Genomic DNA, 25,699 nt, shown 5'->3' on the forward strand with positions numbered 1-25,699 from the left:
GTTTCAACATCCTCAGACCACATGCTTGGACTGGTGAGATGGGCCCAGCACAGAACCGTGTGTGGCACCAGTAGCTGGACAGGCGACACAGCAGAGTGACCATGAAGAGATAAGGCCAGAGGGCTGGCCAGGATGGGCTGGAACAGGTCCTAAGTGCTGTACCGAGGTGGCAGGAGAACACTGTGGAGTCGCCCTGGGGCCCCCCTTTCCTCTCCCCCTTGTCTCTTCTGTGAGAAAGTCCTGGCAGCTCAACCTCCAGAGTTATGTGCGACTCTCACCCTGATCCCAGCCCATGTCATCTTGCACCAGGACACCCACCAGGACCTCCTCCCTAGTTCTGCCTGAAGCCTTCTGTTTCTCTGCACACCGCTGCCAGGAACCCTCCTTTTCCTTTTCTTGATTAATGAAGTTCAAATCATTTCCCACTCCTGTTCTAAACGCACCAGTAGGTTGCCATCGTATTTAAAATAAAACCCAGCCCAGTTTAAGGGCTTCTAAATAAGTTAAACTGAGTCATGACAGGGCACAGCAATTCCACTCCTCAGCGTATACCACAACGAAACCAAGATGAACGTCTATGTCCACACTTGCACCTGTGTTCCCAGCAGTCAAAAAGATGGGAGCAACCCAAGGATCCATCGATAGATGAACGGATAAACAGAACACAGCCCATCCACACAGTGGAATCACTCAGCCATAACAAGGCACAAAGCCCTGACAAATGCAACAACTTGGATGAACTTCGAAAACACCATGCCCAGTGAAAGAAGCCAGTCACGAAAGACTGCATGTTTCATGATTCCATTTACATGAAATGTCCAGGACAGGCAAGTCTCTAGAGACAGAAGGCTGATTAGCAGGTGTCAGGGACTGAGGGAGGGGTCTCCTTTTGAAGGTCACAGAAATATTTCAGAACGAGATGGTGGTGGTAGCTGCACAACACTGTGAATGTACCAAATGGCATTCAGTTGTTCTTTTGAAATGGTTAATTTTATGCTATCTGAAAGTCACCTTGATAATAAATAGATCACCAATGAAAATCAAACCGGACCCCATCACCAGGTTGGCCATGCCTTGCAATCTTCTCCCTTGCTCCTCGTCCCATCTCCCGGGCTTCCTCCAGGACCTCCAGCTCTGGAGATGTCCAAGCCCCTACCCCCCCACCTTAGGCCTCTGTCTGTGCCAGCCCCGCCCCCTGCCCCTACTCCCCTCAGTTCTGGGAATGGCTGTGCCTGGGCTTGGAGGCGGCATGCCTAGCCCCCTCCATCAAGAAGCCTCATCTGCTCCTCTCTCAGGGCCCAGGAGGACAGGAACAGTGTTGCAGCTGCCTGGGGTCTAACAGGGGCTGCCAATGAGAGGAAGGCCTGGCCCCTTGGCTCTGCCCCTGCGTGCAGTATGTGGCGGCAACTCTGATCTTCTTCATGGACCACTGAGAGGACTGAAGCTGGACTCTAGGGCTATGCTTGACCCTGAGGACTACTGCCCAAAGGCTATTAATGCACCCAGGACAGAAGACCTGGAAGAGACAGGCTTTGTCCTGAGCTACACACACCCTGGACCCCCATGAACTAGAGGATCCCCAGGGAAAAGGTGCCAGGGCTGGGGGGGGCCCTCCCCTTGACTCCTGACTGAAGCCCACTTGGACACCCACTCCCAAACCAAGCAGTCCTCATTTCTGCCCCCACCTCACACTTGTCAGGATTCTCTCGAAGCCCCCCAGATTCACGCCTCCCACCCAGTGCCTGCCGTCCTCCCGAGGAGGCTGTACAGATACCACAGGCAAGCATATGGATACATCTCACTCCTGTGTGTGCACAGAAGCACCCATGCATACTCAGGCACACACTCCAACATATATGTGTTCATACACACCCAGCTGCCAAATGCATACATGCACACACAAGTGCACATTACTTATCCACACACTCCCATGTGCACACCTATTCACAAATATTCATGCTCATTCACTGGTGCATGCTGACATGTGCACAAATTTATGTCCTCCCCCAGGACGGCATCTCTCACAGTCCTCCCAGCTCAGTCCCACACCTACCCCAGCACCCTAAGCCGTCACCTTCTCCCACACCTCTATCCAACTGGTCCAAGCTCCACTGTCACCAGCCCCACAAATGCAGAAGCCTCCTGCCTAGGTGCCCAAATCAATTCCTAGCCCCCAATCCTCTCTGCAGGTGGCAACCAGAGTCTCACCTAACTGCCTACCTAAGCAGGCAGGTCCTAGAGCGCCTCTCCTCACTGGGCCCTCTGGCTCTCACTTCCCCAACAGCCTCTGCCAGCATGGAGGCCCTGCTCCCCAAAACACACCCTTACCCCGGGGCTCCACAGGAGCTGCACCCAACACCACCTCCAACAAGGACCCTCAGACCAAGGTCCCCCACCTTGGGCTGTGGGACCCACGAGGTGGGCCGTTGTGCGCTCACCATGGAATCCTCTGAGCCCCTGAGGCTTCTCCCTGGCTACAGCAGCCCAGCATGGGGCTGGGCCCTGGACATGGTACCCCCCTCCATAACCCTCTCCATCACATAGCTGCATACACGCCCCAGGCTAGGACTGCAAGAATGCAGGTGGCAGCTCCAAACAGCAGCAAAGTGGAAGCCACGTTGGGAAGGAATACCAACCATGGCAAACCCAACTAAGGAACACAATACAGCACTGAGCAGGGCAAGCATACTCACTACTCAGTGGAAACAAACCTCAAAACCCAGGACAGCTCAGAGAGACACCAGCCCTGGGGGTCCATGTGCACACAGGCAAACAGCACTCTGTTCTGGGGTATAAAATACCATGACAAAAGCAAAGTGCATGGCGCATGATGCCCACGCACTAAGTGTGGTGGGGCAGGAAGACATGGGTGTCAAGGGGGATGTTTCATTGCCTGCTCTGTGTTTAGAGCCTTCACTGTGGTGTTGCCTCATTCATATATCTTCTGTTGTGGGTTGAATTATCCCCTCAAAAGGAGATGTCCGAGTCCTAACCACTGTACCTGAAACGTGACTTTGAAAACAGGGTTATTTGCAGATGTGATCAAGTTAAGACGACAAAGCCATGCTGGAGGGGGATCCCTGGGTGGCTCAGCGGTTTAGTGCCTGCCTTTGGCCCAGGGCGCGATCCTGGAGTCCTAGAATCGAGTCCCCCGTTGGGCTCCTGGCATGGGGCCTGTTCTCTCTCTGCCTGTGTCTCTGCCTCTCTCTCTCTCTCTCTGTGTGTGTCTATCATGAATAAATAAATAAATAAATCTTAAAAAAAAAAAAAAAAAAAAGCCATGCTGGAGTGGGGTGGGCACTAACCCAATGAATGATGCAGTCCTTCTAAAAGTCAGGACAAAGATGCACAGGGGAAAATGGAGACTGGGGCGAGGGGGCCTACCACCAGCTGAGGACACCAGGAGCCACCAGAAGCTGGAAGAGGCAAGGAAAGATCCTCCCCTAGAGTTTCCAGAAGGAACGACCAATCCCTGAGATACTTTAATTTCAGATGGCTTGCCTCCAGAATATGAGACAATAAATTCCTGTTGTTTTAAGCCACCAGATTTGTGGTTATTTGCTGCGGTGGCCCCTAGGCACTAATAACACATAGTTCCCGAACCATCCCCTAATGCTCCCAGGAGACCCTCCCCAAGACTGCCCTTAGGCTGTGCACAGCAGAGCCCAGTGGGAGCAGGGAGGGCCCTCAAAGGCACTGAAGCAGGATATGGTGCTGGGGAGGGGGATGGAGGCCCCTGAGGCTGTCACTACCCCTCAGAGCTGGGAACAGAAGCCTCAATCCCGCTATTCTGAGATACTGAAAACTCTGCAAAAACCCTTCTGGTGGGTGTGGCATAGGCCAACAGCAGTGACATCTGATCAGTGGACAGGAGGCTGCCCTATCTGTTCTCAGAGCGTCACTTTTGCTGCAAACATACTACCAGGACCATATTAGGAGGCTGCCAAACTGAGGGTGTTCCCTCATGACAGCATGCATGCTGCACCATCTTCCCAAAAACTGAACCAATAGGATTTCTGGGGCACTCAGTCTGCCACGTGTAGGGCCTGCCTGGCACCGTGACACAGGCTGGAGGCCAGTAGAGGGTTATGTGGGCCCCAGTCAGCACCCCAATTCCAAGGCTTCTGGGTGGGCCCCAGTGCAAGGAGAAGAGGCCAGCTTAAGCTGCCCAGAGGAGGCACATGGCTGCTATTTCCAGGGTGGGTTTCCATACTCGGGAGGCCCTCCTGCTAGGACAGGGAATGGACTGCATGAATACGGGGCATAACTGGGCTGGGGGCACACTGGCAGCTGTGGCACAGGCATCTGGGAAAGACCCCTGGATGCACACAGAGGTTCCCCACTTCAGTCCATGCCCTGGGGCTCTGGCCTGGGTGGACTGTGTAACATCCTTGGCCTTCACTTCTTAGCACATGAATGGAATATTCCAGATGCACCAGGGCAGCAATCCCAGCCTTCATCAGTTCCTTGGGACACTGAGCTAAGACTAACCAGAAATGAGCTTTACAATTACAGGGCCATGAGCAAATGCCACAAACCTCAACAATGTAAAGTAATAACACACCCAATTAAATAAGGAATGACTGGGGAGGGCAGGTGGAGGACCCAGAAGTGGGCAGAGAGCTCCAGGTCTCAAGCAAGGGTGCAGCCAGGAGCATGGAAGAAGTAGTCTGCAAAACCAGTCTGCTCTTGGAAGATAGTCTGGTGGTTCCTCAAAAAGTGAAACATAGATAGGCAGCCCAGGTGGCTCAGCGGCTTAGCGCCGCCTTCAGCCCAGGGCGTGATCCTGGAGACCTGGGATGGAGTCCCACGTCACGCTCCCCGCATGGAGCCTGCTTCTCCCTCTGCCTGTGTCTCTGCCTCTCTCTGTGTGTCTCTCATGAGTAAAAAAAAAAAGAAAGAAAGAAAGAAAGAAAGAAAGAAAGAAAGAAAGAAAGAAAGAAAGAAAAATTAAAAAGTGAAACACAGAATTACCACATGACCCAGCATTTCCACTCCTGGGTATAGACCCAAAAGAACTCAGGTGTTCAAATAAACACACACACACACACTCACAGCAGCACTAGTTACAACTGCCAAACAGTGGAAACAACCCAGGTGTCCATCAAGGGGTGAATGGATAAACAAAACATAAACAAAATTGGTCCTCATTGTAGAATATTACTCAGCCATAAAAAAAGGAATGATGAAGCACTGACATAGGCTACAATGTGGATAAACCTCAAAAACATCATACTGAGAGAAGCCAGGCACATAAACCATGTATCATACAATCCCATTTACATGAAACATCCAGAACACGCAAATCTATACAGACAGCAAGTGACTGCCAAGGGCTGGGAAAGGGGCAGTGACTGCTAATAGGGCTGAGGTTTCCCAAGGGGTGATGGAATTATTCTGGACACACACAGAGGTGGTGCTTGTACAACACTGTGAGTTTAACAGAATATGTGGGTGGCTCAGTTGGTTAAATGTCTGCTTTTGGGGATCCCTGGGTGGCGCAGTGGTTTGGCGCTTGCCTTTGGCCCAGGGCGCGATCCTGGAGACCTGGGATCGAGTCCCACGTCGGGCTCCCGGTGCATGGAGCCTGCTTCTCCCTCTGCCTGTGTCTCTGCCTCTCTCTCTCTCTGTCTCTCTGTGACTATCATAAATAAATAAAAATTAAAAAAAAATTTGAAATACTTCTAAAAAAAAAAAAAAAAATGTCTGCTTTTGGCTGAGGTCATGATTCCAGGGTCCTAGGATTACTGGAGCCCAGCGTCCGGCTCCCCGCTCAGTGGGGAGTCTGCTTCTCCCTCTCCCTCTGGCCCTATCCCCTGCTCATGTTTTCTCTTTCTCTCAAATAAATAAAATCTTAAAAAAATAAAAAACATTGTGATTGTACTAAATGCCATGAAATTACTTGCTAAAAAATGGTGAATTTTATTATGTGAATTTTACAATTAAAAAAAAAAAAAACAAAACAAAACATGAAGAAACGAAAAGCATTCCAAACATTCTAGCCAAGGGCAAAGTGCATGTGAGCATGAAGGTGAGCCCAGAGTCTCATCCCAAGCCTGTGCCTTTGGGACAACAGCAAGGGTAGGGGACTATCACCAAGGACTGCATTTCTGCCCTTAGAGCAGTGTCACCTAACTGGGAAGCCACTGTGATCCCACGTATATACTCAGAAGAAGAGCATGGCCTGCCAGAGACCCTGGGCCACGTGGCTTCTTGGTCACTGCACCTCCCCTCTGCAGGCAGCCCAGGAATAGGTGGACCCACAAGGCCCCCATTCCAGGAGTGACTCAGCCGCCTGTCCACTGCAACCCAGATACCCTCAGGGTCCACTGGCCCACATCAGAGCCCGCCACCTGGCAGGCAGGAGCAGGGTGGCTGCAGCTGCGGCCTTCCTGAGGTCTGTGAAGCATTTTAAAGAATGTGAACTGGGGGCCAACTTAAAAAAAAAATTTTTTTTTTAAATTTTTTTTTTAATTAACTTAAACATCAGAATTGCTGGCTTCTCCTGAAATACCAGAAGTGCCAACAACTCAGGGCCGAATTCCTGGCTGGCGAATTTTTACCAGCCAGCACAGGGCCAGGCATAAAGGCACCATGGGTCCCCTCACATCCCACACCCAACCCCCAGGCTCCAAGAGGGTCAGCACAGCCTGAGGTCACCCAGCTGGCTGTAGACCCAGGGCCTCCAAGCCTAACTCATCCCGCTGCCCTCACTCCAGCTCGGCAGCTGCATGGCCTGACCCAAGGCCTGGAGGGAGGGAGCCCCCACCCCATCCCAAGAAGCAGGCCAACTGGGACGGGAAGGTGCAGAGCTAGGATGCTGCATGCGGGCCAAGCAAGGCCCGGAATGCAGGTCTCACCCTGAGCCAAAACCCCAAAGAAATCCACTGCTGCCTGTTCAGCATTTAACCATTAGCAGTCCAGGCCCAAGTAGATGCTGAGAGGCCTGCAAAGCCCTGGGGAAGGGGGGCGAGTAAAAGGAGAGGGGCGAGTAAAAGGAGAGGAGAGAGCCAGGCCTAGGCACAAGCTTGCTCATGAGCCAGAGGTTCCGGGAGGACAGCCCATACTACAACCTTACCCAAAGCACCCACCTGAGGAAATAGCTCAATACAACACAGAAGCCAAACTGCTCATACTGGCTCCCATCTTTACCCTCTAGCAGTCCCTGAAAATTCTGCATGTCTGGCCCAGCTGGCCACAGCCAGCAGGGCCAGTCCTCTCCAGGGAAGGTCCACAGGGCATTTCCTGGGGCCAGCAGGACAGGAAGCCTGGGCAGGCAACCGGAAACAGAGGGAATCCGTTACCCAAGGCTCCTGGAAAGGAGGCTGGCAGAGGAAGCCAGCAGGCCCATGCTAGCTGGGGACAAGCTCTACCAGTTCACGAGCTTGCCCCTAAGCACAAGGCACAAACAGGTCCTGGTGCACTCTGGACAGACAGACCAGTGGAAAAGGAAGGAGGTTGAGGATTTCCGAGTAAGAGGGCTTGTGCTGAAAACAAGCAGGAAATGGGAGGGAGGGGAGCGGGGGAAACAGGCAGGTGGCCAAAGAGGTGACATTGGAGCTGGGAAGAGGATTCTAGGCAGGAGGCCCAGCGAGTGCAAAGGCCCTGGGGTCAGAATGAGCATGATGGGAGGAGGATCATCATGGAGGGGACAAGGGGCCAGGCCGCCCACCAGTAAGCAAAGAGGTGGGGTGGGGGGAGGGTTCAGGGCCTCACTCTAAGTATGATGAGAATCCACTGGAAAGATTTAAGCCAAAGTGACCCAAGCCACCTTCTCTTGCACAGTGTCTTCCGTGCCAGAAGGAGGTGGATTGAGGGGCCAGTATGGGGCAGGTAATGTGGGAGTGGATGGTTCATTTTTGGTAGATGGAACACAGAGCAGATGGGACCCCCAACCCCAGTGCCTTCCAAGATGGGGCCCAATGAGACATATGGATGGTTAGCCACTGCCAGAACAAACGAAGACTGCCCAGGGCAAGAAGAACCTAGAGGCACATCTCCTGGAGGCTAAGTGCTCCCAGGTAGCACCCCTGGATGTACTTACAGCTTCCCAAAGGGTCCCCAGGAGGGTGTGCACAGGCACAACAGCTCACCCCAATTCCTGTCCAGAGCCTCTCATGGACACAGCCCCCCACCAGACACTCTGTTTCTCCCTATTTCACCCCCACGTGGATGCTGGACATCCTCCCTCCTGATGTCTCCTTCCTTCACATCCTGACACCAGCATAGATCACATGGCTACTAGATGATTATGAAAGGTGTCACAGCTGTCCTCGCTTCCCAGCACCCTACCTGTCTCCTGAACCAACAGGTGTGCCCCCCACTGCAGGGTTCCCATCGCCACCCTCAGGATGAAGTCCAATGTGCCCGTGGGGACATGAGGCCAAACTGGGGCGCTCCCAGGATCCCGTCCCCTTGGGCCTGGCTTCTCAAGCACATGTCCCCCACACCAAGCCTCTGCAGCTGCTGTGCCCCGGAAGGTGCACCTTCTCCCACCCCTAGAGGCAACCACACTCAGGATACTACTGTGCTCACTGTAGTTGCCCCCAGGCCCCACCTGGCACCTGCTGCTGCTCCAGAAGCAGCTACAGCCCCTGCACACCTCCAGCTCCAGCAGGCTCAGGACAGGTACCAGTCACACATCTGTTGACTGGAGGTACCAGTCACACATCTGTTGACTGGAGGAGCCCAGCACCCATGGCCACCCTCACAAGGGAACCCCCTCCTGCCCCTCATCCCATGGTACCTCCTCTGGCCTCTGCTTCGTGGTCCCCTCCCAACTCCTTCAAACATGACTCTGTGAAGGCTCAGGCCTTCAGGTACCTCATGTGCCACTCCTCGGTGTCAGCCATCAACTCCTGAGTGCCACCTAGCCCTAACCTCAGAACACCCTCCAAATGCTCAGAGGAACCTCCTCTAACCCACCAGCCCCTAGACCAGGCTCGCATCCTCCCAAATTTTCCATTCTACACTCCTGCTCCTCCTGGCCCTCGCAGATGGCACCATGATCTTCCTGTGCTGCAGCCTGTGTCCCCCTCGCCCTCACCGGCCTGGCAAGCACCTCTCACAGCTCCTGAGCTCTCCAGGACTCCATGCCTCCTACACCTGGTCTCTTGCTACCCCCCCAACCAATCTTTTCTCAAGTTCTCCCTAAAATCCAAAGCTAATCCTGGGTCTCCCCTTCCCTACCACATTGGCTAGCTTCTGGATTGTGTCCAAGCTCCCCACCTTGCTCTTGGGGCCCCTCCAGATCTGACTCCCACCCATCGCTCTCTTCTCTCACCACTTGTCCCCCTACCCAGATTCACCTTACATCATAGTCATGTATCAGACAATCCCCTTCCAAGCTTCTGTGCCTCCGTACACATTATTCCTCTTCTTCCCAAAACCATTTCTCTCTACCCTCTCCTGTCTCACCACAGAACTCTCCTCTTCCAGGCAGCCCTCCCAGCTTGGCCCCACCCTCCCATAGCCTCTTTTCTCCTGGAAGTTAGTAGCTCCTCAAGGTAGTCAGCAGACACAACTTCCTCCATTAGCACCAACTTGTGCAGGTACAGTCCTAAGGGCTTGTTCATGCACTGACAGAGTTGACTCCCCGCCCCAAGTGTATCTGAGGAGTGGCCATTGGGAACCTGACAAGACCCAGGTATATGTTTGCCCAGGGTCACCCAGCTGGGAGAAGGAGAGCAAGACTTCATATTGTTAAGATGGCAATACTGCCCCAAGCAATCTACAGGGTCAGTGCAATCGCTATCAAAATCCCAACAGTGATTTTTGCAGAAATAGAAAAATCTAACATAAAATTCATATAAAATCTCAAAGGACCCCAAAGAGCCAAGACAATCTTTAAAAAGAAGAAATTTGGCAGACTCACACTTCCTGATTTCTAAACTCACTACAAAGCTACAGTAACAAAGACAGTATGGTATTGGCAAAGAAACATAAAAACCAATGGAAGAGAAAGCCCAGAAATAAACTCTTACATACACTGTCAAATGATTTTTGACAAGGGTGCCAAGACCATTCAACAGATAAAGGACAGGCTTTTCAACGAGGTGCTGGGAAAACTGGATCTCCACATGCAATGAATAAAATTGGACCAACACCTTATTCCATATATAAAAATCAACACGGATCAAAGACTGAAAGCTAAAACCATAAACTCAGAAGGAAACAGAGGAAAAGCTTAATAATATTAGATTTGGCAATGACTTCTTGGCCATAAAACCAAAAGCACACTCAACAAAAGAGAAAATATATAAATTGGATTTTATCAAAATTAAAAACATTTGTGCAACAAAGGACACAAGAGACATAGTGTAAACGCCCCGTTCTCATGGAACGCGAGAAAACATTTGCAATCATATACTGGATAAGGAATTGATGTCCAGAGTGTATCTAGAACTCCTACAACCCAACAACAAAAAATAAATTCAAAAACAGGCAAAAGACTCGTGTACACATTTCCCCAAATAAGATCTACAAATGGCCAATGTGCACATAAAAAGATGCTCAACGTCGCTCATCATTAAGGAAATGCACATCAAAACAATGAGAGCTACCTCACACCCACGAAGATATTAAAAAAAAAAACACCACCATAGAAGGACAAGTATCAGTGAGGATATGGAGAAACTGGAACCTTGTGCATCACTGGTGGGAATGTGAAATGGTGCAGCCACTGTGGAACACAGTCTCCCAGTTCTTCGAAAAATTAAACCGAAAATTACCATATGATCCAGCAATCACACGTCTGCATATATGCCCCCAAAATGGCAGCAGGGATATGTACACCCATGTTCACAGCGGGATTCTTCTCAAGAGCCAAAAGGTGGAAGAAACCCTAGTGCCCACTGAGAGAGGAATGGATAAAATGTGACGTATACATAAGATGGAATATTACTCAACCTTGAAAAGAAATTCTAACACACTACAACACAGAGACGCACTGCAACACTGAAGATGTTCTGCTGAGTGAAACAACCCAGTTACAAAAAGACAAATACCAGGGCGCCTCAGTGGCTCAGGTCATGATCCCAGGAGGTCTGGGATCAAGCCCCACACTGGGCTCCTTGCTCAGCGGGGAGCCTGCTTCTCCCTCTCCTATTCCCCCTGCTTGTGAGCATGCGCATGCTCTATGTCAAATAAAAAGGGGGGGGGGCTTAAAAAAAAAAGACAAATACAAGTCCATTTATAGGAATGGTCAGATTCATAGAGACAGAAAAATAGAAGAGTGGGCACCAGAAGCAGGGGGAGAGGGGATGGGGAGTTAGTGCTTAATGCGGACAGAGTTTCAGTTTTGTAGGAAGAAAAAAAGTTCTGAAGATGGACAGTGGAGATGGTAGCACCACAATGTGAATGTGCTTAACACCCATGAGCCACATTTACTCCTTTTTTTCAAAGACGTATTTACTTGAGAGTGAGAGAGAGACAGTGCACATGCATGAGCAGGGGTAGGAGGGTTGGGCAGAGGGAGAGAGAGAATCCCAAGGTGACTGCATTGAGCACAGAGCCCACACAGGGCTCGATCTCAGGACCCTGACATCATGACCTGAGCCGAAATCAAGAGCTGGATGCTTAACCAACGGTGCTTCCCAGGCGCCCTGAACCACACATTTAAAAATGAGTAAGATGGTAAATTTTATGTATGTTTTACCACAATTTGAAGAAAGGAAAAATATAAAAAGAAAATCAGCACTGTGGGATTCCTGCCCAAAACACATCACCCCAGCTCAATTGCAAGAAAACATCAGACGAACCACCCTGAGCAACAAAAAGATTGAGCCCTTCTCATCAAGAGGCTGAATGTCATGGAAGACACAGAAACCCTGAGCAATGGTCATGGGTTGGAGACATGATGACCAAATATGACACGGAAGCTGGACAGGAACTTGGATCAGAAAAAAGTCCATCAGGGACATCTGGGGGAAATCCAAACACAGTCCGGGTCTATCTAGTCAATAGAAGTGTGCTGACAATGCTTGCCCCGGTTGGACCATCCCACCCTGGTCACATGACATGTTCACAGAGTCAGGTGGTGAAAAGGTAGGGAAATGAACGGTCTATACTCCTTGCTGAAATCTAAAACTATCAAAAGAAAAAGTTAAGGGGGCACCTGGGTGGCTCAGTCAATTAAGCGTCTGCCTTCAGCTCAAGTCATGATTCCAGGGCCCCATGACAGGCTCCCTGTTCAGCAAGGAGTCTGCTTTTTCCTCTCCCTCACCCCCTCCCCTATGCTCAAGAGCACCAGCACACACACACATGCACTCACTCTCTCTCACACTCTCTCAAATAAATAAAATCTTTAAAAAAAAAACTGAAGAGAAATGAATGCACCCACTGCCCACCAAATAAAACCAAGCAAATGGTTCATAAGCCATGTCACAGCATTGGTCACATGTCAAGCCCCAGCATATGGGTCCAAAGCGTAAGACCCTGCCCTCACAGCTGCCCCATAAAGGCACCCTGATGCTGGGGAGGCATGGAGCAAAGCACTTAGGGTGAGCATGTCCTAAGCTGTACAACTCTACAGATGGGAAACTGAGCCACTGAGACATGGAGTCATTTGAGGGAAGCCAGCAGAGGCGGGGCTTGAGCCAGAGGGAGCCACCTGGCTAGTCTTGCCGGGGTGACAGAGGGGGCTGTGGGCAGGCTCTGGGCACAAGAGGCGCCCAGTAGGGCGCTGCTATGGACCCTCGGGGCTCTTCCCTCTGCCTGTGCAGAGCCAGCGGTGAGGGAATTAGCGTCTCCTTGCCACCTGCAGGCAAAGACTGAGGCTGCTGGGCCTACAAATCACTCCCCGGGCTGTGCATTGATTCTGTGATGGTTTAATGAGCCGCTCCCATCCTAATTACAGCTATCAAACCCTGCCTGCCTGGGAGGACAGAAGGGACTGAGAAAGCTCACAGGTGCAAAAGGACCCGTGAAAGAGAGCCACAGGAGCCTGTCTCTTCAGTTACTTGAGAAACACTGAACTTACCGAGAAAGGCTTTGTAGCCAGGCTAGGAGGGGACACAGAGACTCCCTTGTGATATGTGCTCTTCCGCCCCGTGCCCCCACCCATCCAGCCCCCTCCTCCCCCCCCATCCAGCCACCCCCCCCACCCCACCCCCCACCCCCGCCAATGGACTGGCTGGCTCCACAGAGCCAGCCCCGGGCACTCTGCCTGCCTGGGCCGACACTTCCTCCCAGAGATTTCCAGGCAAATGACCAGCTGGCATGCACCCACCTGCCCTCTGTGCCCAGGTGAGCTGTGTCATATGCACAGAAGAAATGGGAAATGCTTTGGGTTTTGTTTTCAATTTTCACTGAAGTTTTGAAACATAAATAATTTCTTTTGTTTTTAATTAAAAAAAAAAAAAGCGTGGCAGAGAGGTTCCCTGCAAGCCTAGCAGGCAGGGAAGGCAGCCTGCAAAAAGTTCTCAGGGGACTCCACTGCTTGACAGTGAAGCCTAGGAAGTGAAGAGAGCATGGAACTCTGAGGGTGCAGCTGGGAATGGGTGCTGGTCCACTAAACAGCTAACTGAGGAAATCTGCCCTTCAATGCAGAGACTTACTCCTCTGGACAAAACGCCATACCCCAGCTTTGGGGTGAAAACCCCATGACCACTGGGGTATCAGGCCGGGGACAACAGATAAAGAAGAATTTCACATATGAAGTTAGGACTCTAGTCTCTGCTGCAAAAATACCTTTCCTCAGTCCAGGAGCCACCGGAGCACAGAGTCGAAGCTATTTAATATACACCCCCCCACCCCCCATCACCTTCCTGGGGAATCAGATTCCTGATTCTTGGATTTAAAAAAAAAATCTCCCAAGTCAGCAAGTGTTGGTCTATAATGATCTTGGTGGGCGAGGGGGAGGGAGGGGAGGCATTTGCCCCAGCCTCCTCTCAGGTCCCTGCAACTCCCATATGGCAGCCAGAGGGATCTTTGCTAGACCAACATCTCACATCATAGCCCAGCTTAAAATCTTCCCAGAGCAGCCCGCTACCAGACCCTGACCACTGACCAGGGCCCACGAGTTATCATTCACTGAAAGGCTTCATGCTCTCCATCCCCATGGCTCATCCTCATCCCCTGGGCTCAGCTCAAACATCACCTCCCCCAAAGGGTCCCCACCCCTTTCACTCTCTTAGACCCATGACCTCAGGCCTGGGAACCAGCTGGCCACTGTTTCTTGTGACTTGTTCTGCAAAGCATCCCCAGGACACAGCACCAGGCAGGTGCTCAATAAATACTAACTAAAGGAATGGACTTTCCAGTCCAAACAGTAGCCACTGCACAGAGATCCCACTGTGCCATTCTGATGCTTTTTTTACACTCTCTCCCAGGGCACCACACTGCCCCAGGCCCACCGGCCCCAAGCCCACATGGGTCTGCAGTCCATTCCATAACACATCATACCTGGTTGACACTCAAACTTTCTCCCAAACTGAAGCTCCAGGAAGACCACCATGCTACCCTCATTGCTCCATGCCCCCTCAGCACCTCATACATGTTCCCAGATTGAGAATAGGAACATACTCCTGCTACCTAAGAGGGGGAAGCCTGGCTGTGTGGTGGGAAACTGGCCCTATTAAAGGACACTTGCATCTAGCCAATTCCAGAATGAACCTGACCTCAGGGATTTCACAGTCCAGTATCTGCTTAGCACCTGCTAAATGCCCACTACGTGCCTCCTGAGTATATTGTGTGTGCTTGCTGAATTCCTGCTGAATGCTTGCTGAATACGTACACTGTGTGCCTGCTGAATGCTTGCTAAGTACATACTGTACTTGAGCTAAATGCCTGCTGAATGTCTGCCATGTGCCCACCAACAGTCCACTATGTGCCTGCTGCCAAGTGCTGCTGAGCACCTGCTAAGTACACACAGTGTGCCTGCTGAATGCCTGCCATCTGAAGAGTGCCCACTGAGCGCCACCATGTGTTCACTGTGCACACACCTCCAGAATCTTAGCATCAGTGACCACGCAGTGAGCATCTATGTGCTGGCCCCATTCTGGAAGTGCTACATGCATTAACCTAAATCTGACCACAGTCCAACCAGAGGCCACTGTAACCCCTGGTTCACAGAGAGGGAGCAGAGCACAGAGAAAGCACACCCAGGTTTAAACTCACCCAGGGAGGGTGCAAACTCACCCATGGAGGAAGCAAAAAGCCCAGCAGCAATGGCCCTGGGCCGGGCACCAGGTTCTACAGAATCCCCCCACAGTTCCTATACTCCGTTTCCATTTGGCAAATAATAAATATTGACTCTCTCCATGTCCTTGGCTTGTGAGGCAGGCAGTGGCTTCCTTGTTTGCGCACCTGGACCCCCATCCGGCCAGCAGCACCACAGCCACACCCAGCCAGGGCAAGGTACCCACCTCTGCCCTGGGGTCAGGCTGGATGTGGTAGCAGGAGGAAGGGGAGGGGGTCAGAGACACCCCAGCCAGAAACAGGGGGCCATTCCATCCCATGAGCTCCAAGGCAAAGTGGGACTCTCCCACCCCTGCCCCTTTCTCTCTGGTTCCCCCATCGCAGCCAGGGAGCTCCCACCTGGCCCTCCTTCCTCTCACCTCCTGATTAACTCTGACATTATTACCCTCAGAACGTCCCAAATCAGCACTCCTTTTGTCCTCACCATGGCCCAGCCCAAGCTGCTACATGCCCTCTCCCCGCTGTGGGGCAAAATGACACATGAGACAACCAAAAATGTCCCCAGATGTTGCCAAATGCCCCTGGAGGAAGAATTGGCAGGGTGAGTATCCTGCGCCACCTATCTCTGATGCTTCCCTGGCACTGTGCTCAGGCCAATCTCTCCCCAGACTAGATTCCAACCCCAATATCAGCATGCCATTTCTCAGAGGGGCTTACTTATTTATTTATTCATGAGAGACACAGAAAGCGAGAAGCAAAGACACAGGCAAAGAGAGAAGCAGGCTCCCTGCAGGGAGCCTGATACGGGACTCTATCACAGGACCCCAGGATCACGACCTGAGTCAAAGGCAGATGCTCAACTGCTGAGCCACCCAGGTGCTCCCAGAGGGTCCAATTTAGAAAGAAATCCCTAACATCAAGGACTCTTAATCCTGACCCCTGAGGTACCTTTGCCTCATATCACAAAGTAGTACCAGGGGGAGCCCCAGACCCCTGAGTTAAACCCAGAAACCCCCAGCACAGAAACCAGCAGGAAAGGGCTGACATGTAGCCTTCCACAGTGCCTGTGATGGCCCAGCTCTGACCCAGAGAAATCTAATTAACCCCAACCAGGACCACAAAGACAACTGCAAGGACAAGAATCACCTTGCACAGTCCCCCAGGCCAGCTTTAGGAACAGTGACAGTGGAACACTTCCTTGGCTCTATGGACCCACAGATACCACCAACCAAGGGCCAGACAGCTGGTTCACACCCCTGACTGAGGCTGACCCTCTCCCTCTGCATGGCACAGCTCTGGTGACGGCAGTGCACAGGACTCCCAGCAAGGCCTGTGTTGACCAGGTCTTCAGGTCCTCACTCAAATTCAGGGTCCCACCTGGATCTGCAGAAGCAGAATCTGAAGAGGAGCCCAAAAGTCTTCATCCTTTAACTCACAGGTAGTTTAGAGGCCCTCAAAGTGACAGAACCACCACCTACCATCTTCCAACCTTCCCTGTTGCTCTAAATTAGGTCTCAAACTGTGGGTAAGATCCATTGTCCTGGGACCCGCAAACTACTTCTACAAGGCTCCAGATGGTAAATATTTTTGCCTCTGTAGACCACATGGTCTCGGTCGAAATGACTTAACTCAGCCATATATAAGACATAAACGAACAGGCATGACCATGCTCTAATAAAACTTTATTTACAAATGGCATTCCACATTAAATAGAAGGAACTGATTTTATCAATTTTCCATACACACAGTTGGGGCAGGACTATTAGAGAAAAGTTATTTTGATTATATGTTTGTTGTTGGGTGCTGGGATGCCATACAAACACTAATTTCTAACTATGGGTCAGAGTCAAGGAAGTGAGAAGGTGCTGTTCCTCAGCCAGTGACACCCCCCACCGTGCCCAGCAAGTGTCTGCTTGAGCCCGTTTTCATTTCATAGGCACATGCTCAGGAAAGGAACTCCCATGCATATTGATTCCCTAGGGTGATGGCAGGTGGTCAGGGCGTACAGAGGTAGGGCCCCCTGCTCTGGGGAATCCAGGAGGGCTTCCTGGACCTGTAGCATGCATGGGCCTGGGTGTGAGCTTAAGGAAGGGATCTCTGCACAGGACCTCAGGCTGGTAGGAGACACTCAACAGTCACCTGTGGGAAGCATGCATGGAAAGACTGGGAACAGGGCTGGGGCTCCCATGAAGTCTCCTTCCAAACGAGAGCTTAGAAGCTTGTCCCTTGCAGGCTGTGGAATGGAACACCCAACCTGACCTAGGCAGTGACTTTCACAGAAGAGCCATGAGTCACAAACAAAGGTGCATATATTGCACCCCTCAGCTACCACCTCTGTGACAACAATATTCAATGGCAAGAAATATGTCTCCTCGGGTCCAACTCACAGGAGGAACATCTTCCAACATGCTTAGCTGCAGAAACAATCACATCTCACAGAAATCAAGGCCCAAGTAGCACTATACGTGCTCTGGCAAGCAACAGAGGTTCTAGTCTGTGATTTTAATTTCTTGTTTCGGACACGTTGTGTGTGATTGTCTCAGGGTTGAGCACCAACTCTACCTCTTCTAAGCTAGGACACCACTCTGGGCCTCAGTTTCCTATCTATACAGTGGAGAAGACGACAGCTCCTCTCTAGGCAGGGCTGAGCTCAAGAAGAGCAAACTTGACCCACTGCCTTAGGATTAAACTCTCATCTTGCCCCTGGGCCTTGCTCCTACTATTATCCCCCTGGCTTATTCACCATTGGCTCGTACCAGCAACAGAGTGAGGATCCCCAGGCCCTGACAATGGATGAATGAAGGGTCCACTCTACGCCTCAATGGTGAAGGCCACACGACCTGTATGAGCAGGCCAGAGATGGCCAGATGTGTGCATCTGCAGACAAATCCCAGGCCCACTGTCCCGAGGTGGTTTCAACAAGGCACCCAGACTCTGCCTTAGCCTATGGGGAGAGCGACCTGGAGCCACCATCACAAAGGACCACAAAGTGAGAAGTGTAAAATGACAGGACTTTATTCCCTCACAGTTCTGGAGACCAGACTTTGGAAATCCAAGGGTGGGCAGAGCCACATTCCTTCCAGAGGCTCTAGGGGAGGATCTTCTCGGTCTCTTCCAGCTTCTGGGGGCTCCCAGCATCCTTGGCTCATGGGAGCATCACGCCAGTCTCAGCCTCTGTCATCATATGGCCTTCTCCTGTGTGCGTCTGCATGTTCTCTTTTTTATGAGAACGTCAATCACAAGAGTTAGGACCACCCCAAATCCAGGATGATCTCATCTTAAGATCCTACTCTTATTTCATTGACAGAGACATTTCTTCCAAATAAGGTCACGGCCACAGGTTGTGGGGGTGAGAACGTGGGCAAATCTTTCTAGAGGCCCCTATCCTGTTCAGCCCAATACACAGTGTGCAGCTCACAACCTGGAGAGCACTGAGCCTGCTGGGGCTGTCTGGGGGCGGGAGATGGCTCACTCCCTCCTCTCAAACAGAGCAGCTCGGGGAGTCCTGCATGCGTGTGTGTTGAGGCTGCAGATGGCACCAGACACTTGAAGCAGCCGGCACAGAGGCAAACAGTGCCAAAGCCAGGACTGGGGCCAGGACTGGGGGCGGCCTTCACGCTCAGCTAACCCGAGCCACCACTGCGCTATGCCTGCCGCCCAGGGACCCGTTTTCCTCCAGCCTGTGCAGAGCCACCCCCGTAACAGGGCAGGGCCAGGAGAACACCCTTCTTCGGCTCAGCCATAACTGGCAGCCCTGGCTGGGCCACCACAGACTGGACTGCTTTGCTTAGCGTGTGGGCTTTTTCTGGCCCAAGTGGTGCTCCCGGGGATGCTTAGTGATCAGTCACACACAGAGCCTGCTGCATCCCGAGTCCCTGGCAGGCAGGTGACACACCCCATTCCTTCCCCTCACTCCCCTACATGAGATCTACCTGCACATCCGGGCAAGTCTGCTGCCAAAATATCACAAAAGCCAGTAATCCTGGTCACTGCCACAGAGATCTCTCTGCTCTGGCCACCTCTCCTCAATCCGAAACCCAGGTGCCACAGCAGCCTTGCACTGCCTGCCTGCTTCCCCTCTTACCTCCTTGCCTGTTCAGCTCATAGCCATCTTTGTGAGACAGGAAGAGTCCTAAGACGGTTAAATGGACAGTCACTCTATGATCTGGCACCTATCACGTGACCTCCGTTCCTCGGTATATACTCAAGGGAGAAGAAGACCTGCACCCACACAAGCTCCTGGGCGCAAACGTCCATGGCAGTGATACAGTGGCCATAAGGTGGAAACAACCCAAATGTCTACTGATGGATGGATATATGGAATGTGCCAGGGCCACAAAATGGAGTATTATTCAGCCTTAAAAAAGAAATGACACACATGCCCAACACTGTGAATGTACCTAATGCCACGAAACTGCCCACTTAAAAAATGGTGAAGGTGGTGAATTTTCTGATACATATATTTGTTCATATATTTTTTATAAATATTTTATACATATGTATATATATAACACCACAATTAAAAAAAAGAATGTAGCACTGACACACACTACAATGTGGATGAACCTTGAACACATCGTGCTGAGGGGAGAGAAGCCAGACACGAAGGACCACATGTTTCATGATTCCATGTATATGAAACGTCCAGAATGGACAAATCCATAGAGACAGAAGGCAGATTAGTGGGTGCTAGGGGCTGGGGGAGGAGGCGTGGGGCTTCCTTTTGGAGACGGAAACATTCCAAAGTTGACTGCTGATGGTCACACAACTCTGTGAACGTGCTAAAAACCACCGAATGGTATACTTCAAGGAGGAGATTGAATGTATTCAGAATCGTACCTCAATAAAGCAAAGGAGGAGGCCATTCGCCATCACAAACCTCCGCAGGGCTCCTCCCTCGGTAAAATCCAGGCTCGCCAAGTCACTCCAACCTCACTCCAATTCTTGCTTCTCTACAGGCCAGCCTCACTGTCTTCTGATGTAGCCTCAACCTCGCCAAGCCTTTCCCACTTCAGGGCCTCTGTGCCTGCCTGTCCCTCACCTGGGGCACTCTTCCCCAGTGAGAGGGAGTGGGGCTGCATCTCATTGTTAGAGTACCAGCTTCCCACCCTGGCCACTCCCAACACATCACTCTGTTGCATCCCTCTGAGAACATCTGTGTTGTTCATTTGCAGCAATTCACCTGTCCCCACTAAAACTTCACCAGCTCCCCAAGACTGTGGCCCTCACATGCCTCAGATGCTGTTTCCCCAGCACCCAACATAGTCCCTGGACAGTCCCTGAAATGTGCTGCCCCAAGCTCAGAGGTCAGGATTCTGAGGCCCAGAGAGGTTAAGACAACTGCCCAAAGTCACACAGCAGAGCACCACAGCTCTCCCGGCATCTTGGGCTCTCCCAAGTCTCAAGACAAGAATGGAATATCCATATAGCCACTCCTCTTCCCTGCAACTTGAAAGTGGTCTCTCTGACATCACACCTCATGTCCACACCTAACCTAGTGCTTAGGGTCCCTGCCCCTGGGTAAGATCACAGCATGGATTTATGCATCAGGCTGAATGATTGCTGGCTTTCACACAGTAATGGCATGCCTATCACCACCAAGAACTGCAGACTGACACATGGGAGCATGAATTAAGGCTCTACTCATTCCAAGAGTAGGTATGCTACCCTAAAGAATTCATGAGAAGAAGCAGGTACTAAACCAACCACATCCCACCTGTTCACAGGTATAGGTAAAACTTTGGCATATATTACAGGGGAAGGCTGCAGCCACAGGAGGGCAGAAAGGGAGCCTGCATCAGGTGGGTTCGCTCACCTGCACCTGCACCAGGCACTGCAGATGTGCCACTCATCACATGCAACAGCCAAACAGGCCTATAAAGAGCTTGCTCAACCTGGTCCCAGGTGTGGGAAAAGCTACCAGCCCATCCAAGACGCCACAGCCATACAAGTGGGTGCAGAGCTCTGAACTCTATCTGCCCAGGTACAAAGCTTGTACCCCTGCCCATTCAACATCTCCTCCAGACTGAAGGGTTTTTAGCCTCAGCACTGCTGACGTTTAGGACCGCATCACTCTCTGTGGTGGGGGCCATCCATGAATCGTGAGGTGTTAAGCAGCATCCCTGTTCTCTACCCACTAGATGCCAGTAGCACCCCCTCCCCCAGACGAAACAACCAAAATGTCTCCAGACATTGCCTAATGTCCCTGCAGGACAGAATCGCCCCCCGTACGGAACACTGCTCTGTCTCATGAGATCCAGTGTAAGCTCACCTCCGCCCAGGGTCACGCCCAACTCCCAGTATAAAGGAAGGTAACAGAGAGGGAGGAAGGAACAGAGAATGGTTACCAGAACTGAGAGAATGACTGTCTGCATATTTTACAAATCTTTTCTAACTCCATCAATAGATGACATATAAGCAAATGTGCTCCATGCATTCAATGGAGTATTACTTGGCTATTAAAAGCAATGAAAAAAAATAAAATAAAAGCAATGAAATGGGGATCCCCGGGTGGCTCAGCAGTTTAGTGCCTGTCTTCGGCCCAGGGCGTAATCCTGGAGACCGGGGATCGAGTCCCACATCAGGCTCCCTGCATGGAACCTGCTTCTCCCTCTGCCTGTGTCTCTGCTTCTCTCTCTCTCTTTATATCTTATGAATAAATAAAGTCGTAAAAAAAAAAAAAAGCAATGAAATTCTCTGATACATGCTAATGTGGATGAAACTTGAAAATATTATGCTGAGTGAGAGAAGCCAGACACGAAAGGTCACATGTCGTACGATCCCATGTATACGAAACATGCAAAATAGGTAAATCCATAGACACAGAAAGCAGACTGGTGGCTGCCATGGGCCAGGGGAGGGCAGAATGGGAGTGACTGCCCATGAGGATGGGATTTCTTTTGAGGGTGATTAAAGTGTTCTGGAATTAGACACTGGCAATGGTTGCACAACTCTGTAAATATACTAAAATCCACTAGCTTTTACACTTTCAACAGGTGAATTATATGTTACACAAACTATATCTCAATAAAGCTGTTATTTTAAAGAAATCTTTTTAAATACAATAATACATTTCCAACCTCAATGCAGAAACCAGACCTCCCGTCGTGACGACAGCCATCAACCTAATATGACCTCCTTCTTCCTGTTACACTACATATACCTTCTGCATGAGGCAAGATAAAGTGGACATTCCTGCCCTCAGAAGCCCTGACTTATAGGAACACTCAAGGTACATGCTTGCTTGCTTGCTTTGCTTGCTTTCATTCATTCAATCACCAACCATCTCCTTCTCTACATGCTAAGCAAAAACATGAGCTGCTAGAGCAAGAACAGGCAGTACCTGGTCAATGGTGAGCACCCTAACAACATGTGCCAAACAAACACACAGAATTGAAGATACACATTCTAGCCTATATGGTCGTGATCTCACAGAGAAACAGGTGAGTAATTAGAAGAGTTTGACTTGAAAATTGCACCTGAAGAATTAGAGACTGAGGCTCTTATCACAGAGGTATGTCTGCCTAGAACAGTCAGATCAGAGGCCGAGTCCAGAAACCAGCCATATGCATGTCTGCAGCTCCCATCCAAATCCTCCCTGAGGCCTTAAGATGCAGGACAGGGGGGAGGGTCCCACCACTCTATAGGAATGCAGCAGAGACTTACTGCCACCTGTGCAAAGCGTGCTCTCCTCCTTGACCCACAAGGACTTGCCAGACACACTCGACAAAACAGGATACTAAAGGCCTGAGAAGCTTGGTACCTCAGTGCAGTCATGTGGCCAGAGAGCTGGGCCCAGAGAAGGGCCAGGCCTCCCACTCCTCTAGGGGCCAACAGTAGCTTCCCAGGTGAGGTGAGCAGGTAACCTGGCCTGCCTCTACAGGCCAAATACACCCAGCAACTTAAGGAAGAATTGTCCCTCCACCCTGGTCCCGAGAGACCAGGAGCCATCCGTGGCCAGCTGTCCCTTATCTCAGTGGGAGGAGCACACCTGGTCCCCACCATATGGGCTACCTGAGGAAGGGGTAGCTGTCTCCACTCCAAACTCCAGGATGGAGAACAATCTGCCTTCTTGACCACCCTCAGGTTCCCACAGGAGAGGGCACCAAAACTTTCCTTCAGATAATCCAAAAGGGAGAAATACCTATCCCACCTCAAGTCTGCAAATAGGGATACCTGTCCTTCCTCCAACAACCAGGGAGTGAAGGCACAGGTGACAAAGATGTAGAAAGAACCTGTCCCTTCAGATAGCAATGATGTGGGGACAGCTGTTCCCCTCAGATCTCAGTGATGTGGGGGCACTTATCCTGCACCAGGTACCAACGATATGGAAACACCTATCCCCCTCCCCAGGCAACAAAGATGCTTACAAGCAGCGCCCAGTTCATACACCTCACAGTGCCATCCTGTCTCCCCTAGGTAGCAGTGATATGGAGGCATATGACCCCTTCAGGTAGAAGGGATATAGAGACACCTGTCCCTCCTCAGGTACAGTGATGTGGTGGCTGGCACCTATTCCCTCCAGGTAGTAATGATGTAGAGGCCACTGTCCTCTCCGGATAATAATGATGTAGTGACACCTATCCCCACCTCCAGGTAGCAAAGATGTGGGGGCACCTGAACCCTTTCAGGTACCGGTGATGTGGGGGCACCTTTCCCGCCCACGATGTCCGGGGCGTAGGGACACCTGTACCCTCTGTCTGTGCCAAGCCCCGCCCCGCCGCACGCGCCCCGCCCCCGCCGCGCGCCCCCCGCCCCGTGCACACGCCGGACACGCGCCCCCTCCCTCTCTTCCCGGCCCCGAAGGGTCGGCGCGGACAGCCCCCTTACCCGCGCGGCCCGCGTCAGGCTCAGGTCCTTCATGACCTCCTCGAAGGCCGCTGTCTCCTCTGCCTGCTTCTGGTTGTGCAGCGCGATCTTCTCGCTGAATTTCCGCGGATTGTTCGAAGTCGCCATCTTCTCGCCGCCGCCTCCTCCTCCTCCTCCTCCTCCTCCACCTCCTCACCCCCCCCCCACTCGCCAGTGCCACCGCGCAAGCGCCGGCCGGGCCCGCGGGCGGCGGGCAGTGCGCAGGCGCGTTGGTGGTCGTGAGTGCGGCGCAGGCGTACGGGAGCGGCGCGCGGCGCGGGGGCGACTGCGCATGCGCACGTCTCAGGGGCGCGTTTGGGTCCAGCAGAGGAGGCGGGAGGCGAGGGGCGGGAGGTGGGAGCGAGAGTAGGTTTTGGGCACATGCGTAGTGAGTAGACTCCTGGCCCGCTGGACAGCGGCCGCCTGGCTGTTGGACAAGCATGGTTCGCGGACCGGCTGGGGCGCCGGAGCCCCCAAGGAGACCGCCGGACCCAAAACCTTCCAGTTTACAAGGACGGGGCCAGCAAGCCACAAAGACAGGTAGCACCCCGATGCTGAGCCGGGACTAGGACTAGTTTGAGACCAACCAGTCCAGGGAGTTGCTCATTCATGCATTCATTCATTCAACGAATATTTATTGAGCGCCAGTATGTGCCAGAAACACTGGGGAAAAGGCGTGAGCAAGCAGATGTGGTCCCTGACCTGATGGGGTGCGCAGTTAGGGAGGGGGGACAGACATAAGCAACCAACAGATGACCCAAGAACATTTCTGATGGAGATAATTGTGATGTGGAAAATAAAACTAGTAATGGACTGGCAGGATATTGATGATAGGAAGGGAGGCTCCCAGCCACCACTGTCAGGGAAGTAGGGAGGCATTTGAACTGAGACCTGAACCTTGCCAGCAACCTCCACAGCCCAAAATCCCAGGCATCGAGGCGCCTGGGTGGTTGTGGTTGAGCATCTTCCTTCGGCTCAGGGCGTGATCCCAGGCCCAGTCTCACATCGGAATCCTCGCAGGGAGCCTGCTTCTCTCTCTGCCTATGTCTCTGTCTCCTCTCTGTCTCTCATGAATAAATGGATAAAATCTTAAAAAAAAAAAAAAAAAAAAAAAAAAACAGGGATCATCTTTAACATCTTGCTTTCCCTATCACCTTACATTTGACCAGTTTCTACTCTCTGGACTCTTAATCCTGAAGGAACATAGGTTTGCCATGGGGAGCTAAAGGAAAGGCCCAGAAGTCCCACCTAGACTACATCCCGCAGTGAGAAGGATAGCAGGGTCTTCCCAGTGGCAGGAGGGTGAACCAGGGAAACAAGAATGGTTCTGACATCTAACTCTCCCTTCCCAAGCAGAGGGACCATGACCACCAGTATCAAATACTGGTTTATATTCAGGAGGCTTCAGGGGTTTCTAGGCATGGACAGGGTAGGAGCCAAGAGGAGCAGCCAGGGGAATATGTGATAGCTCTAATTGCACAAAAAGCACACTTAAAAGAAAGAAGCAAAGAGAAAAGAAAAATTGATTTTTATTTTTATTTTTTTTAATATTTTATTTATTTATTCATGAGAGACACAGAGAGAGAGAGAGAGAGAGGCAGAGACACAGACACAGGCTCCCATGCGGGGAACCTGACGTGGGACTTGATCCCGGGACCCCAGGATCATGCCCTGGGCTGAAGGCGGCGCTAAACTGCTGAGCCACCCAGGGATC

General features: G+C 51.6%; 1 protein-coding gene across 9 annotated transcripts in view; it reads right to left on the reverse strand.

Annotated features, from left to right (window-relative positions):
• Positions 1-24,368, reverse strand: part of CRTC1 (CREB regulated transcription coactivator 1) — a 78,186-nt gene extending 53,818 nt beyond the window's left edge. For all 9 annotated transcript variants that reach the window (XM_072721168.1, XM_025989596.2, XM_072721167.1 and 6 more), the window contains exon 1: positions 23,968-24,368. In XM_072721168.1, coding sequence (XP_072577269.1) covers positions 23,968-24,093 — 126 coding nt within the window. In that variant the 5' untranslated portion in view covers positions 24,094-24,368. The remainder of the gene's footprint in view (positions 1-23,967) is intronic.
• Positions 24,369-25,699: the final 1,331 nt, after the last annotated feature.

Source organism: Vulpes vulpes, chromosome 9, assembly GCF_048418805.1.
Source record: "Vulpes vulpes isolate BD-2025 chromosome 9, VulVul3, whole genome shotgun sequence".
NCBI lineage: Eukaryota > Metazoa > Chordata > Mammalia > Carnivora > Canidae > Vulpes > Vulpes vulpes.